Raw genomic sequence first — 15,996 nt, forward strand, 5'->3', positions numbered from 1 at the left:
CAACATGCATGTCACGCTATTCCTGCTTCCTGATTGGCTAATCTCGTTTCAAGGTTTAAATTTCTGGCGGTTGTGTGATCGATGAACAGCTGTGTGTGCACTGGTTGATCATTGTTCTTTATCTCCCGAGCTCAAACTTTTCTTGTGGCTGAGTAGGACAAATGTCGTTCTCCAAGTCTTCCTTTAAACGTTTCAACGAAGTTTCGTGTAAGTTAGCTGTTTTTATTCTATATAATCAATGTGTTTGAGAATGCTGCGACGACGCTTTGTACACATTCCGTTGGCGTTGAGGCATTCTGAGGGTCATCGTGATAATATAGGTCGTTTTTGTTTAGATGGGTACGGTACTCCCTTCTTTTATTTTGTACATGCAGTCAGTTTCTATGGTGTTGTGTATTTGAAAAAAAAGTAACAAACGTCCCTAGTATATGCCTAAAATTGTACTGTTGACAATTTTATCTGAAAAAACCCTGTACAAACAATGCAGTTTCCAGTTTTCTTGCCAGCTAGCTGTCATATTGTTATTGACAAACATAATCACCTTGTTTCGTGTTCCATGTAGCATGGGAGTTTGTTTCTTGCATGCTACCCTATTGCTCACAACACATAGATTTTTATTTCATTTTCGAAAACTTTTAAGAATATGGTTGACAAATTCAAGATAATATTAATAACACTTTTTTGAAGTAATGGAGGGTCTCTGGCCCGATGAGTGAACAAACAAACATAACCAGGACCATGGCAAACGTAATTTGTTTTGATTTCACAGGGAAATTTACACACCCCTTTAACAGTCACAGACCTAGGACAGGGTTATGCACATATCTGTACCAGCTCAGTGGAGTCGGGGGGGGGGGGTCTGTACCAGCTATGCGTACAACATCCCTGAGGTCTGGCCAACACACTAGCCTTAGGTGTAACCATGGATCTATTATCTCAATAATAGATCCATGGTGTAACATACGTAGATTTGACAGAAGTGTAACTAGTACGCCAACATCAATGTAACATGGATGTTGAAAATAGCAATGCAGCATAGGTTTATATAACCTCCATGTACACAAGCTTGTCCCATAGTCATTTACCAGCTATGTGCATGTCTGTAATGTAGGTATTACCCATAGCCATGCACCAGCTAGTTGTCAACATTGCTGTAAGTGTAACACTAACAGTGGTGTTTCCCACAGCCATGTACCAGTTGTGTGAGCAATGCTAGCTGGATATGAACAAAGGGGTTGGTACAGGCATAGACCCGCCACCACTTTTTTGGTGGAGGGTCCATAGTACAGGGTATTATTCCACCATAACTGTTACATGGATGTACACAACTGTGTGTTAGGTATGCAGTACACAGCTATGGTCATGGGATGTGCAAAACAGTCGTGGGACAGAGGTGGTATTCCACATCCATGCAACAGGCATATTTTTTACCACCACATACCAGGGCAGTAGAAAAATATACCCTGTAATGGGTGATGCACACAGCTGGTACATAGCTGTGCTCTTCTTCCTAGCACCAGGATGTGCACATCCAGGTTCCCTGTGTTTGTAGTGTATCATTCACTCACTGTGATATTGATGCTATGTAGAGAAATTTCATTCCGACCAGTACAAGCAATTATTCAAAGATGTCATATGTATGTTATCATGTTATGTAATGTAATGTTTGTTATATATATTATCTGGATTGCATCATTGTAAGTAGGCTCAGATTTTATATTGAAATATAATTTCTTTGATACAGCATGTGCACCACCTCCAGGATCCTACAATGTGAAAGACCTGAAGAAAAAAGGTGGTGTGGTTGTGTTTGAAAAAAGTGAGAGATTTAGAGCTCTGAAAAGTAAGTACATGTATACACTGTTCTGAATCATGGAAGTTTCACCCCTCCAGGCTCCATGTTTGAATGTAGTCTGTAATGTATGTTGTGACGCCCTCACACATTGGCCAACCTCATTCAGAAGCAGGCTGTTGACTGACATGACGTATCTTACAGTTTATTATCAATGAAGTTCAAGTACACCATAAACCCAAAAGACACCTAGACTAGAGATTAATCCAAATGCATATTTAATATCAAAAGTTGACTTTTTAGTCCATTAACTGGTTTTGTGTCTAATTTTCCAGACATACTTGCCACTTAGTTTGGGAAACTGACATATGCTCGGACATAATGATATGATCAGACATGGTTAGCATTTCACTGTAATTCTTGGTAGTTAGATTTGGCCAATGTTCTATAAGTAAACTCATTCAGCTTCTGTTTTCTATTGATTTCCATTGGTCGAATAGACTAATGCCACAAATTTGTTAGTCTGGATACAATGTTTAGTAGTGTATGTATCCTAAACTACTGACAATGTCAAGCCCTGTCAAGATTTTTGATCAACTTTGTATTTTTTTTTGTTCCTTCCATTCAACAGATGACACATCTGGTATAAATGGTAGTCTTGTAAATGCCAGTACATGTAGTAGTGGCAGCAGTAATGGTACGCCGGCAAAGACATTGTTTGCCACCCCTCAACCACCAGTAAGTAGTGATTATCAAGTCCTGAATTCACACAACTTTCCTATGTTGGTTGGTTAATTCTCACTACCTGCAATAGCATTTCACCTCATGCTAAAGAGTCAAACTAGAACAATAAGATTGATAGTAATGCATGTGTAGTGCTTGGAGTGGAAGTTGTGGTGTTGACCAAAAACTGGAATAGTCGTTATTTTTGTGACAGATGTAGGTGGTAGAATTCTACTGCAGGTTCTGAGAATTCATCGAATGTTTTCATTTAAATGGTTTTACTAACTAAAGAGATGATTGGTTGAATGTATACATCAGCCAACCAATTAGAGGGTACCTAGAGTGGCACTGCGCATTATGATTGGTTGAATGTATACCTCTGCCAACCAATTAGAGGGCACCTAGTGTGGCACTGCGCATGATGATTGGTTGAATGTATATCTCTGCCAACCAATTAGAGGGCACCTAGTGTGGCACTGCACATGATGATTGGTTGAATGTATATCTCTGCCAACCAATTAGAGGGCACCTAGAGTGGCACTGTGCACACATCAAAAATGAAATTTTAAAGAATCCTTCCATGTATTCCTAGATTCAGATCCGGAACTGCATCTCCACCAAAATCTTATCCATTGATCCTTCCTGATAGGCACCATTCCACAAAGTTTCAACTTAATCAACACATGAGATTTGTCGCTTTGTAAACAAACAACTGTGTGAACTGTGTTCAATCTCGATGTCATTTGACGAGAGTTGATGGCAATCGTCTTGAATCGAAGTGTGGTGTTTTTTAAGTGGCTTTTCTTGAGTTCTTTAAAATGATTATGTAATTTGCACGATCATCAATTTTCATGTATATTTTTTTAATCCTTTCTCAGCAGAGTTCACATGTAAATGGTGCCAACAAACCACCTGCAACCCCTGACCAAAGTAAGATGAAAGATTTGGAGAGAGAGGTGAGTGAAATTATCCTAGAATTATGCTGAAAGTTAGATGTGTACTTGACTTTAATGTTACAAGTAACAACTTATTGAATGTGTGACATTCTGCTTGGTGTTGAAGTTCTCCACAGGAATTATCATACAATACATGTACAGTCACAGTGGTAATTTTCAATAAGAAGGGGTCAAATTTGTTGTACTAAATCAACTTCCATCATTTTCAAGAAATCACAAAATGTAACCCATTGGTACTTAGTAACTACATAATAAATGATAATAATAATAATAATAATTTTCATTTAATTTCTTTAAAAAAGTACACTACACTGCATCTAAGTTCTCTTTACAATACTCAAGGAAGAAAGATGGATAATATGACAACAAAGAACAATTGATGTGGTTATAAATGCACTGGTCCTGGGTCCGGGACTAGAGATTTTTTTGGGCAGACCAAACAAATTTTACCCTGTCTGGTCCATGGGACCAGTACCTTACTGTTACTAACTATGTTAAAAAGTTGTCTGAATATACAGATTCATAGGTAAGATTTAATGTTTCACATTAGCGGGACCTGGGACCACTAATTCTTTCAGCAGGACCACTGGATTTTTTAGGGCACCGGTCCGGGGACCACCAGTTCACAAAATGATTGGTTCACCCCTGGTTGTGTATCATTGCATGTTTTCCAATCAGTGTTATATAAACTTTACAATGGTTCACAATGCTCCGTTAGTAACCACACACTGATTTTTTGAACTTTTGTTACGTAGATGCGTCGTCTGATGCAGCAGAGATCAGAACAAGACAGGAAACTGTTCGCTACAGAACAAGACTTGCAGAAGACAGAAGGAAAACTGCAGGCAGCTTTGAGAGAGAGGGATTCATTGCAAGCCCACGTGGCAACTTTAGAAAGAGAAATCAAAGATATACAAAAATCTAATGATGTATTGAAAAAGAAGGTAAGTTTATCGTTCTTTCAGATTTGTTTGGTGGATTGCGCTTCAAAATCTGTCATTAATAGAAATATGCAGTAGCAAACATCACTAACTATAAGGTGGAGTCAATCTCAAGGTGATACATATCAGTCTTTCTGCTAAGGTTGGGGAACCCTGGTAACAGAAAGGGGTAAAAGTTGTTTAGTTTCCCATGCAAACTACCATAATTTTGCTTGGGAACACTGGTTAAATGACTGGGGGAAGCTTGATAGATTTTGCCTGCTTACCACCCTTTGCAACAACACTGTTTATTACTATGGAAAGCAAGGTATTGGCAAACTAAGACTGGTACAAACTAAACTTTTATTGTTGCATGTGGTAGATTTACACAAGTGGGGGGGGGGGGGGGGCAGTGCCTTGGTTATGTGAATATAATCACCTTGTAATCAAGATAGTGTAAACACTGCATGACATTGCATTGCCATCAGAGACTCCACCCTACTGTGAGTGTAATTCCATCAATGTCCATTGATAGCTTACATCGACAGGTTGAAGCAATAGTTTTACTTTGTGTCTATCTTAGTTTGCCCATATCTTGATTTCCTTAGTGGTAGTAGCTGCCTTTGGTTGGTTCACCTCAGTACCATCTAGTGATACAAATTAACTCTGTCAGGCTGTCCTCAGAGAGATAACTGTAACAGTGCAGTTAGTTAAGCTGAATATACATCTCATAGTGGTATAAAGGTACATATACCATAAAGCTCACCCTTAGACCACTATTCATTCAAAATCACCCTGATTGTATATATATATATATCTTCTTTATTACCTACTTATTAAATTTACATTTGTAGATAAAATAAATAATACATTTTTGAGGTAGGTAAAAGGAGACCAGAATATAAAAGTCTCTAGTAAGTTTTCCTAAATTTCTCTGGAGTTAGCATAGTTCTAAAACATTAGAAACCTTGTATCTAGCCTATATAGCGATTCACTATTGGCTCATTTGCTGATGTTAATAGAAGTAGTAGTAATTTTTGAGAAATTCCATTTTCCTTTTACTTTAAAATTAAATGACGTGTGATTTGCACTTCTGTCACCAGGTCTTTGGTGTTGAAACTCATAACAAAAGACATGAGGATGCAGTTGCTGAATTGGAAGCCAAAGAAAAGGTAAGTTACACCCAATTTCAAATGACCTCTCTGAACCAGTGCGAGTCACAAATTTATTTTCACCTTTGTTCATACAATGTTAGTAGATGAAGGGAACGCTTCGGATACGTTGACTTTTTACAAATGAAAGCAAAATGCAAGTAAGAAGCCATTTTTCGTCTCGCAGCAGATCTCGCGAGATCTCACATGAGCCATTGCATCCATAGCAACCTCTTGAGGGTGGTCAATCTGAAAGTGTCAACACTTAGCAACACTATTGTTCTCAACGTCATCGCACATGGCTATGGTGAAAGCTTGACAGCGATCACATTTGACAACCGTTGTTGCTAGGCATATTTGCATATGTCACAAGATCTGCAACAAGACATAAAATCCCTTATTGTGATACATTGTTACTACCCAATTCATTACAATAGACTACATCATAGCCTCTCCATGGGTCTATGACTATGTACAGTGTAACATGTATACATTGTTCCCAGACTTCAATAACTTCAATGAATCGTAACAATGTGTTATAATTACTCATATTTTGTTTTCATTTTGTACAAAGTCAGCAAGTCTGTAGTGATGTCCTTATGTCTACCAATGGTGTATGAACCAAGATAAAAATATATTTGTGACTCACTGTTTCAGCAGGTTTTGAGTAAAATTGCCAGTAACGTTTGATTGTCATTGTATCATTTCATGTGACCAGAATTTCAGTTTGTCACAGCTATCACCCAAACTACAATATGCAACAACAACAGTTACAGTTTGTGACAGCCGATAGTTTGTCGATAGCTCGTTTTCCATAGTAATAACAACAATCCAATGCAGCCTTTGCTGATTACGCATATTTCACTTTTGAAGGAAATTGCAGAGCTGCAGATGAAATTTGACTTCCAAATCAGAAGCTTACATGCAGACTTGGAAGAATCACGGTCTAACATCACAGCTTTGCAGGACACTAATGCAGCGTTAGGTAAGACCTGTTGCTATAGTTACCTTCTAGTATGTGTGATTGGTGAAAGCTGGAGGAGGGACATAATGAGATGATTAGATATGGGATCTACAACAATGGAGTTCAGTTGGGTATAGCAGTAACGTTTTCACTTAATTACTACGTACTATTGGAATTCTTGAAGTGTATAGTGTCAATGCTAAGATGTGTAGCATTACAGACAGTTACCAAATGTAAGCAAGGTTTATTCACTTTACAAATCAATGAAGCATGTATCAATATTTTTGAAGAGGTCAAACAAACAACAAACAAAATGATATCAGGCTTGCATACAAGCAACCATTTTGTAGACACCAGAAATCTGAAATTCTGAAAAGTAGAATTATTGTGTCTCTAAACCCAAGTGTGAGTATCAATATGCCAGCTGAAGTGCTAAACCAAATAATATGGAAATGAGATGGTAAGGACGCTGTACTTGGTTTGTATTTTCAGAATATTTGTCCAAAGATTGTCTGCACTCTCTAGGATTTTGTTTTATGTAAGTCTAATATGTAGAATCATTGATATTCTTACAGAACAAAGTAAACAAGAAACTATGGCTCATTGTGAAGAAGTTGAACATGAAGTTACAATGTTACAGAGTAAGTAGTAAGTTTTTCATTAGGGTGTGCATGATAATAGCCAAGGGCCTGCATGATAATAGCGAGGGATCTACATGATAATAGTCATGTTAGAGGTGGTTGGTGCAGTAAACAGAAGACAATGTATACATGTAGTTGTATAACTGAACCCCGGTCTCTGTGGCCGTACTTTCACGAGTGTATTGGGTGAAGGCATAGCAGGAAACACTGCAAGCATGTGTGCCAATACCCCTGCGTACCCACACTAGCAGTGGTATTCATGCAGCATGGGGTTCTGTTATTATTATGTATGTTTATCACATGCTGATTTGCATGCAGGTAAGCAGTAATTTTTTCTGTATTGTATGGTGTCGTGAAAAAGTATGTGTGCACACCATACCATACCGTTGCAAGTAATCACTGGGGTGTAATAACTCATAATACAGTATTGAATACTTTGTGAGCAAGATATGATTTAATTTACACAAGAGGCCTCGTCATCATGAATCAAAGACGAGTAGAGACAAAAATCTTTTGGTCACGTTTATTCTCCTGTTAAATGGAAAAAAAATATTAGAGAATAATACATGTGCAAGCATAATTCAAGACAAAATGGACAATTTTGAATGTTTTGACTCATATTTCGAGTATTGCAGAAGAAATGGCATGTTGTCATGCGGTAAAATGACCAAGGTATAAATCCCATGTTTTCTGTTCAAATGCTTACAACTAGGCTATGGGATCTAACCATTATTCTGCCCAAAGTGAGACCAATCTGTATCTGTTGTAGTCATTGTAATGATATATGCAGGTAACTTTACCTAATTTTTTGTTTGTTTTAGTGAAGATATTTTGTTTCAAATTTTTTCAGGTTTGGCTGATCAGCTGAGGTCAGAAAATCTCTCTCTACAACAGACAATGGCTGATCAGGAACACAATAATGTGGTATGTGAAGCTTTCATGAAAACATTATTAATATGTAAAGTACTAAATTATCCTGTTTGTTAGTTTCATCAACTGGGACTCTGTGTCCATTACTGATACACCCCACATAATTTCTTGAGAAAGATCAGGGATTCTATCAACACCAGACTCTACAACCCCAAGTTCAACTGAGACGAGGGCATCAAACCACCTAACACCTATGATAACTCATCACACCGCCACCTAGTGGTCAGTTGTATCTATGGAATTTGTCATTCTAATGATGGTCAATGACCACAACAGATTATACTGCCACCTAGTGGCCAGCTTTAAGTATGGAATTTGTCATTCTGATGAGATCGAAAGCTCAATGCTAAAACATTGAAATCCTTGTGTGCTATAACCCGTGCAAGTCATGATGTATATCAAAGTTTATTAATTCTCTCTGTCTCTCGTTCTCTCTCTCTGTCTCTGTCTCTCTCTCTCTCTCTCTCTCTCTCTCTCTCTCTCTCTCTCTCTCTCTCTCTCTCTCTCTCTCTCTCTCTCTCTCTCTCTCTCTCTCTCTCTCTCTCTCTCTCTCTCTCTCTCTCTCTCTCTCTCTCTCTCTCTCTCTCTCTCTCTCTCTCTCTCTCTCTCTCTCTCTCTCTCTCTCTCTCTCTCACTACTAGACCCTGCAGACTGAGATTGTTGCTTTACAAGAAACAACACAAGAGAAAATCACAGAACTCCAAGAATCACTGGAAGGGAAACTGAAGGTAATTGAACCACTCAATTTTTCTGTTATGGCAACTACGTGATTTTGACTTTTAAAAAAGATATCCATTTTGATTTATCCCAAATAATCGCCATGACATCCCGTTAAGAGTGTTCCTTAACTTCGTAATGTGGTACATTTATTGGCAATGCATGGAACATCATCATCAAGGCTAATAATTTGTTTTATTTATTTATTTTCAGAGTGAAATACTCAAAAAGGATGAACTTCAGCAAAAATTAGGAGAAACTGAGGAAATTTTATCCGATATGACGACAGAAAACACTCAGTTGAACCAGGAAAGGTACAATAGCTATGATTTATTTTTGATAGTGAGAAACAATCAAATTTGTAACGAGCATTTTGTAACATAATTACTTACCTGTGATGTTCAAATTGTTGCACACCTTGATGAACATTAAATCATCTATACATAAAGACTTTTTTTCTTCTTTTTTTGCCCGGAATTGTTCATGAATGGAAATCTGTGCGATATGTGAAGCATCATTGTATATATATATCGTACTGAGTTGCATTAGCGCCCTCACTTGGGCAAGGACCCACTGCTTTTGTTTTAACAAGGTCTGTTCTTACAAAAGATATCTGTAGACTGTAGATGAACTTATGTGTGTAGTAGTACACATCATAATGCAATATTTTTCCAGAGATCGAGATCACAATTTTGATTGAATGGGTTTTTTTTAGAGTTTCACTGAATCAGCAAGTGAACACACTTCAAGCTAGGATGTCACAATTGACAATAGAAAGTACAGACAAAGACAAGACAATCGTGGATCTTCAACATCAGGTGGAAACTAACAAAGATGACCTAGCAGAAGAACAAAAGAAAGTAGATGAAGAAAAAGCTAAAACTGCTGATGTGAAAGAACAGTTAGAAATGTGAGTTGAATTTGTTTTTTGAAAAGTCAACAAATTGAACACTTCATTAAGTTCAGTTACCTTTATTTGTTAAAGGCCAGCGTTTCAATCCCAATAAAATAGGGTGATACAAAAAAGGAACATTTAAATGCAGCCATTTGATTCACAAACACATGCTTAGGGGGTCCTACAATACATGAACTAGCTAGTAACTAGGGATGTGCTATCAAAACTTGGTTTGTGAGCAGAAAATTTCGCATTATTTACTAATTACTTAAGTGAACGTAACTGGTGTCAACTTAGTGGTTAGAACTTGTGATTGGTAAGAGTTTATATAGTGTGAAGGTATGCCATGATGGGGCGCCCTCACACATCGGTCAAGAGAAGGCCAGTGAAGGCAGAACAGCATGACAGATCTTAGTCTAGAGCTTATAGTGATCATAATACAGCACATCATGTTTATCGAGAAATAAAAAAGATTGTCATCCAGAAATCAAACAATCGTTCATCACTGTTGATTTGGTAAAAGACCAGCTCACTTCTGAGAAGGTAAACGCAAATATTTACCACTTTTCACTACAGCTGTGAACAGACAATGACCAGTAACTTGAGGGTGCTGTCTGAGAAATACCAATCAATGGAAGACACCCTAGCTACAGTAGAAACTGACTACAGGAAGAAAGTAGACCAGCTGACCTCTGAACTCCACACAACCAAAGGATCCCTGAATGAAGTCCAGTTAGAGTGTGAACTACTTAGAAAGAGTGGTGTTGACTTGATAGACCAACTAACTTCTGAGAAGGTAGGTGTAAATATCATTTATCTCGTGCACACCAAGTTAAACACTTTGAACAAAAAATATGGGAATTATAACCTAGTCATTTGTATAATTAGTCCTGCAGTAACGATACCATTGTTTTTGCTAAGGTTGGGGAACCCTGGCAACAGAAAGGGAGAAAGGGGTAAAAAGGACAGTGTTTCCCTGTAGAGTTTATGGTAATTTTGTTTGGGAACCCATGTAGATTTTACCTACTTGCTGCCCTTAGCAAAAACACTGGATACTGATGAATGACTCAAATGATCAAAACCAGAAATGTTTCTGTCAAAATGTGGCAAAAACAAAAAGCTAAATCTGGTTTTTTTAAAATATATTTGAATATGTTGTACAGGAGAAGAAAGAAACCTATCTGGAAGATCTAAACAAACTGAAGGAAGAATCGTCAGCCACACAATCCAAGCGGAATGAAGAATTGAAGCAAGTAGGTCAGACTACCATACTTCTGCCTGTGAGGGCGCACTGCTTGGGTTTCCACATCAGACTTTTACACGAACACTATCTTCTATGATGTATGCACTGGACGTGTAATGATGAATCATATGCAACCATAGTTCAGGAAGATTTGTCTCAAAAAGGAAAATTGAAACTTTAAATTCAAATTTCCAATCTTTATTTCGTGGGTTATTTATGACTTTTCATAAAAAAGTTGTGTGTATACTACTAACTATCACTTTTCTTTTGTAATATTTCATCAGGCTCGTGCTGACTTAGAGAGGCTGTATAAGAAAGGGGAAGCCCAAGAAGAAAGGATAGGAGAGCTGGAAGCCACTACATCAAGTCAGCAACAACAGTTATTTCATCTAGAAAATGAGCTGAAATCGTAAGTAGTCATAACGAGGTACTTTTACATAGAATGACTGAGGACTGTTCCAAATGTATGTATTGTTTAATCTAGCCCATTACTAAACTACATGCAGTCTCAGTTACCCAGACTCTCACCATTGGGGGGGAGGGGGGGGGGGGGGTCTCTACTATGAGACTACCCAGGCGAGGGTCTGGGGAAACGTAATCCAAAGTCACCCGCATTGGAAGTCACGCAGTACAGTTCTTCCAATCCAAGTCATGAAAAATGGGCTTACAAGGCCTATTCAATGTATCAGTCACTTGAGATGTGATGACCTGTTGTGAAGGTACCTTGATTTTTCAGCCTGCAATGTTGGATGTGAAGTAGTCCCCAGCATGCACTGCTGCGAGAAAGAGATTCGGTGTGGTATGATTATGATTACATTTTCCCAGACTCTCGTCTCAGTGGTCTTGTAGTAGAGCCCCCAGCAGTGGGAGTCTGCCTCGGAAGTCACACACTACATTTCTTCCAAGTAATAAAAAATGGCCTGTTTGTTGTAATTAAGATATGTCAGTCACTTGAGATGTGATGACCTGTTGTGAAGGTACCTTGATTGTTCAGCCTGCAATGGTGGATGTGAAGTAGTCCCCAGCATGCACTGCTGTGAGAAAGTGCATGATCAGATGCATACAACTTTGGATTACGTTTCCCCAGACTCTTATCTGGTTAGTCTCATAGCCCCCCCCCCCCCCCCCCCCCCCCCTCCCGAGACTGGGTAACTGACACTAAATTACATGTAGTGTACATATAAAGGAGACAGAACTCATAAAGGCTGCTGGGCCAAGCTTCCTCTTTAGTCACAACAAAATTGCATTGGATAAAACCTTTAATGAGACATAAGCTGTGTTCATAGATTTTCAGGGATAATTTTTCTACAGATTAGGAGGTATCTGTTACTGTAGCATTCCACTCACTAATGAATTAATTTGTTTGTTTGTTTGTTGACAAAAAAAGACTACCATCACTTACTTTTGGTAGAACGATGATACAGCTTAAACCTGGTAGTTGTTCAATCATTTAAATAACTCAACATACGATACTCATTTGCCACTTATCTTTTCATCGCATTGACAACCACAGAAAACAGGAAAGAGTGAATAAACTGCTAGAGCTGAGTGAAGACTTGTCAAGTAATTTGAAGCAGTCGGAGACGGCGGGTCTGAAACTCTCCCAACTCACTCATGAGTTTGACAGGTAAAGTCTCATTTTCATTCATAAAACACTGGTTTATGGAAAATTACATTTATTTATTACTATTATCAGTAGCATGAGTTGAGGGGTGGACAGATTTGTATTATAACTGGGTAGATGATGAAGAATGTATTGGCGTGTGTGTGGGAGTATGTACACACACACGCATACATATGTGCTAGTGTTTGCATGCGTGCGTTTGTGTGTATGTACATGCATGCATATGTGCTAATGCTTGTGTATGTGTGTACACACACACATGCATGTGTGCAAGTGTTTGTGTGTGTGTGTGTGTTTACCATTATAATATTTTGAATATTTCTTAACTCCAGTTACAAGAAGACAAGCACATCCGAACAACAGAATCTTAAAGAAACCCTTGAAGATGCCAACAAGGCAACCCAAGAAGCTGAAGAGAAGGTGAAGATGATCGAAAACGAGATGAAGAAACAGATGCAAGACAATGAGGAAAAGAATAAGAAGACAATGGAAGAATTCGGAAGAAGACTGATAGAGACTCAGAAGAAACTGACACGGAGAGAAGATGAATTCCAAACGTAAGTAAATGTGTACAGGACTGGACAGTATGCCCTCTATTGGCCAGTCTGACATGCCGCTAATGCATAGCTTTTGCTAGTGATGCACAAAAAACAAAAGTTTTTATCGATTTGACCCACAACAAAAATCACATCAGTATTATACTGTAGTATAAGATAGATGCAAACACACATGACTCATAATTTATGCAAAATGGTTCCAAATTATAAAGCTTACATCTTTAATTAGCTGATGATTCATCAAATACAACATATTCCCATTACTGAAGTTCTGGCCATTTCTCAGGTAACCACCACAAGAGGGCACACCAGATTTGGCAAAGTGAGGACTAAAATTTGTGTCATGACCACTGGGTTGCATGAAGTAGTGAATGAAATGTGTGTGAAAGAACACTGTAGTACTATAGTAGTTAGGCATGTTTTGACGTGGAAGTCGCCAATAAAATAGTATTGTGGGAACAACATAGAGAATGTGTGGTAACTTTGTGTCTGCTGTCTGCTACTTTTCTGGCCCTCACTTTCTGCCTCTAAATGGTTTGTGAACAGCACTCCTAGTGTCCAAACCATGAAATCTTTTATCTTTCCTATAACCGGAATATGGCATGTCATACACCCTCTCATTACAGGTACAAGGAGGAAGCAGAGACTAAGTTGAATAGTGCCCTGGAGGAACTACAAAGACAGCAGGAAGAGTTTCGTAATGTTGTCACTGAACTTGAAGGACAAGTGAGGTAAGCCAAAAACACTTACTCACAAGTTAAGTTCATGTCAAACTCAGAGGTTGGGTTTATTTCAAACTCAGAGGTTGTCATTGTGGAATATCATGACAGAAATACATATGAGTAATTGTGCCTTCTACATTCAGTTTTCCTTTATCAATACCCTGTTGAAATATCCACACTTGTAATGTTGGGTCACACAGTGTGTCTGAAATACTGAATTCTTTATACATTTCATCTCTGAGTCAAGTAGTCATCAAATTGGAAGGCCCACAATACAACACAAGGCATACTGAATTTGTAGTATTTTTTAACCCTTGCATTTATATCTTGTGTTGTGAATTTTTCTGGTCTACAATGATCTTCAGAACTGTCCAAAGGTAACAAATGTATGTATCAAATCAAAGCATTTCATAACTCAGTATTTACACTATCATTTGTTGGTTAAAAGTTCTACAGATGAAACAGAAGTTGAAGAAATCAAAGAAGAAGTCATCAGGTAAAGCATGCAGTCATACCTCGTTGAAACTAAGACATTCATAAAATGTTGCAGACGTACCTCGTTGAAACTAAAACATTTATAAAAGTGCTGCAGTCATACCTTGTTGAAACGAAGACATTTATAAAAGTGCTGCAGTCATACCTTGTTGAAATTAAGACATTTATAACAGTGCTGCAGTCACACCTTGGTGAAACATTTTGACTCATATTTCGAACACAGCAGAACCAGTGATGTAGATATGCGTTGTCGTGACATAGACCAGAATGACCAGAGTATATATTCCTTATTTTTCGTTCAACTTGGCTCGTGCATGGTATAATTGATTTTTTGTATTTTTTTCTCACACAGATGGAAAACCTTGTTTGAAGAACTCCAGAAAAAAGCACAACCATTCCAGGTATGCAGTATAACAAAACATATCAAAACTGAGAAATTTATCATGAGCCCCATTCCCCCCAAAAAGAAAAGCTGAAACATAGCGATAAAACATGTAACAACGTACGTAATTTAGTCATTATGTGTGCGCCTGCACAATAATGCTCCCATACACGTGCGAGTAGTGTATCTAAACCTCTCTGTTTGTAAAGTGCTTCGAGCACAAAGCAGGAAAGCACTACATAAAATCCAACATTATTATAAAATTGTTATCTTACCAGGAACAACTTGACAGTTTTGAAATGGAGAAGAACCTACTGCTAAGTCAAAACAACAAGGCACAGAACGAAGTACACAAGCTAAGTACACAGTATGCCAAGCTATTGGGTCATCAAAACCAGAAACAGAAAATACAACACATTCTGAAGATCAAAGAAGAAAACTTGTCTCTCAAGCAGGTTTGTTACAGTACAATATATAAATCTACATTTTATGACTTGTCACTTGGTGAATATACAGCTGTTCTGTGACTAAGCCCATGCACAGCTGTTTTGATACCTTGTCCATAGACAGCTGTTTTATAGTCAATATGCAACTGTTTTGTGACTTCGTCTATACACAGCTGTTTTGTGACTTAGTCTATACACAGCTGTTTGTGACTTAGTCTGTGTATAGTTGTTTTATGACTCAATCTACAGCTATATAGTGACTTAGTCAATTTACAGCTTTTTTGTGACTTAGTCCATGCACAGCTGGCAACTTTTTTCAAACTTCTATGTCATAATCCATTCAATAGTCCAATCCAAAATTGTAGAAAAATGCTTGTGAGTTTCAAGAAAGTGACCAAATTTCACAGACTGTACAGATATAACAGATAACTCTAAGTTTCCCCAGAAAATAACGATGTTATTTAGTTATCTAAATTTATGGATCATTCTTGTTTTCTAGAAATCTGTATTTGAAATGACTGTCAGAGAGCTGTATACATACTCCTTGTTAATTAGGACAGAATGGGATTATACGACAAATTTCATTTACATCACCATTTCTCTTTGACCACAGGAGATAATGAAACTCAGAGAACAAACAACCAAACACCGAACACAGATGAGGAAGATGGAAGATAAGCTGGAAAAACTTGAAGGGAAGAAAAAATTTAATTCATCAATGGCTTTCAAACACAGCAAAGAGAACACCACACCTATGGTAGATTCAAAGCAGAGCTAACATCGAAATATTAATGTGTCAGTCAAGACTATATATATAGAGAGAGAGGGAGAGTTACAG

The 15,996-nt window shown here is 37.9% G+C and overlaps 1 protein-coding gene across 1 annotated transcript; it reads left to right on the plus strand.

Moving 5' to 3' along the window:
- Positions 1–79: 79 nt before the first annotated feature.
- LOC144439206 (uncharacterized) lies at positions 80–15,996 on the plus strand. Its single transcript, XM_078128477.1, has 22 exons — positions 80–207; positions 1,745–1,843; positions 2,424–2,530; positions 3,394–3,471; positions 4,227–4,415; positions 5,495–5,563; positions 6,416–6,527; positions 7,082–7,147; positions 7,998–8,071; positions 8,719–8,805; positions 9,008–9,108; positions 9,510–9,704; positions 10,266–10,485; positions 10,853–10,942; positions 11,217–11,341; positions 12,446–12,559; positions 12,889–13,113; positions 13,740–13,844; positions 14,284–14,331; positions 14,683–14,731; positions 14,991–15,167; positions 15,772–15,996. The coding sequence occupies exons 1-22, from the start codon at positions 162–164 to the stop codon at positions 15,934–15,936; spliced, it is 2,541 nt and encodes an 846-aa protein (XP_077984603.1). The 5' UTR covers positions 80–161; the 3' UTR covers positions 15,937–15,996.

The sequence above is a fragment of the Glandiceps talaboti genome, chromosome 8 (genome assembly GCF_964340395.1).
Source record: "Glandiceps talaboti chromosome 8, keGlaTala1.1, whole genome shotgun sequence".
NCBI lineage: Eukaryota > Metazoa > Hemichordata > Enteropneusta > Spengelidae > Glandiceps > Glandiceps talaboti.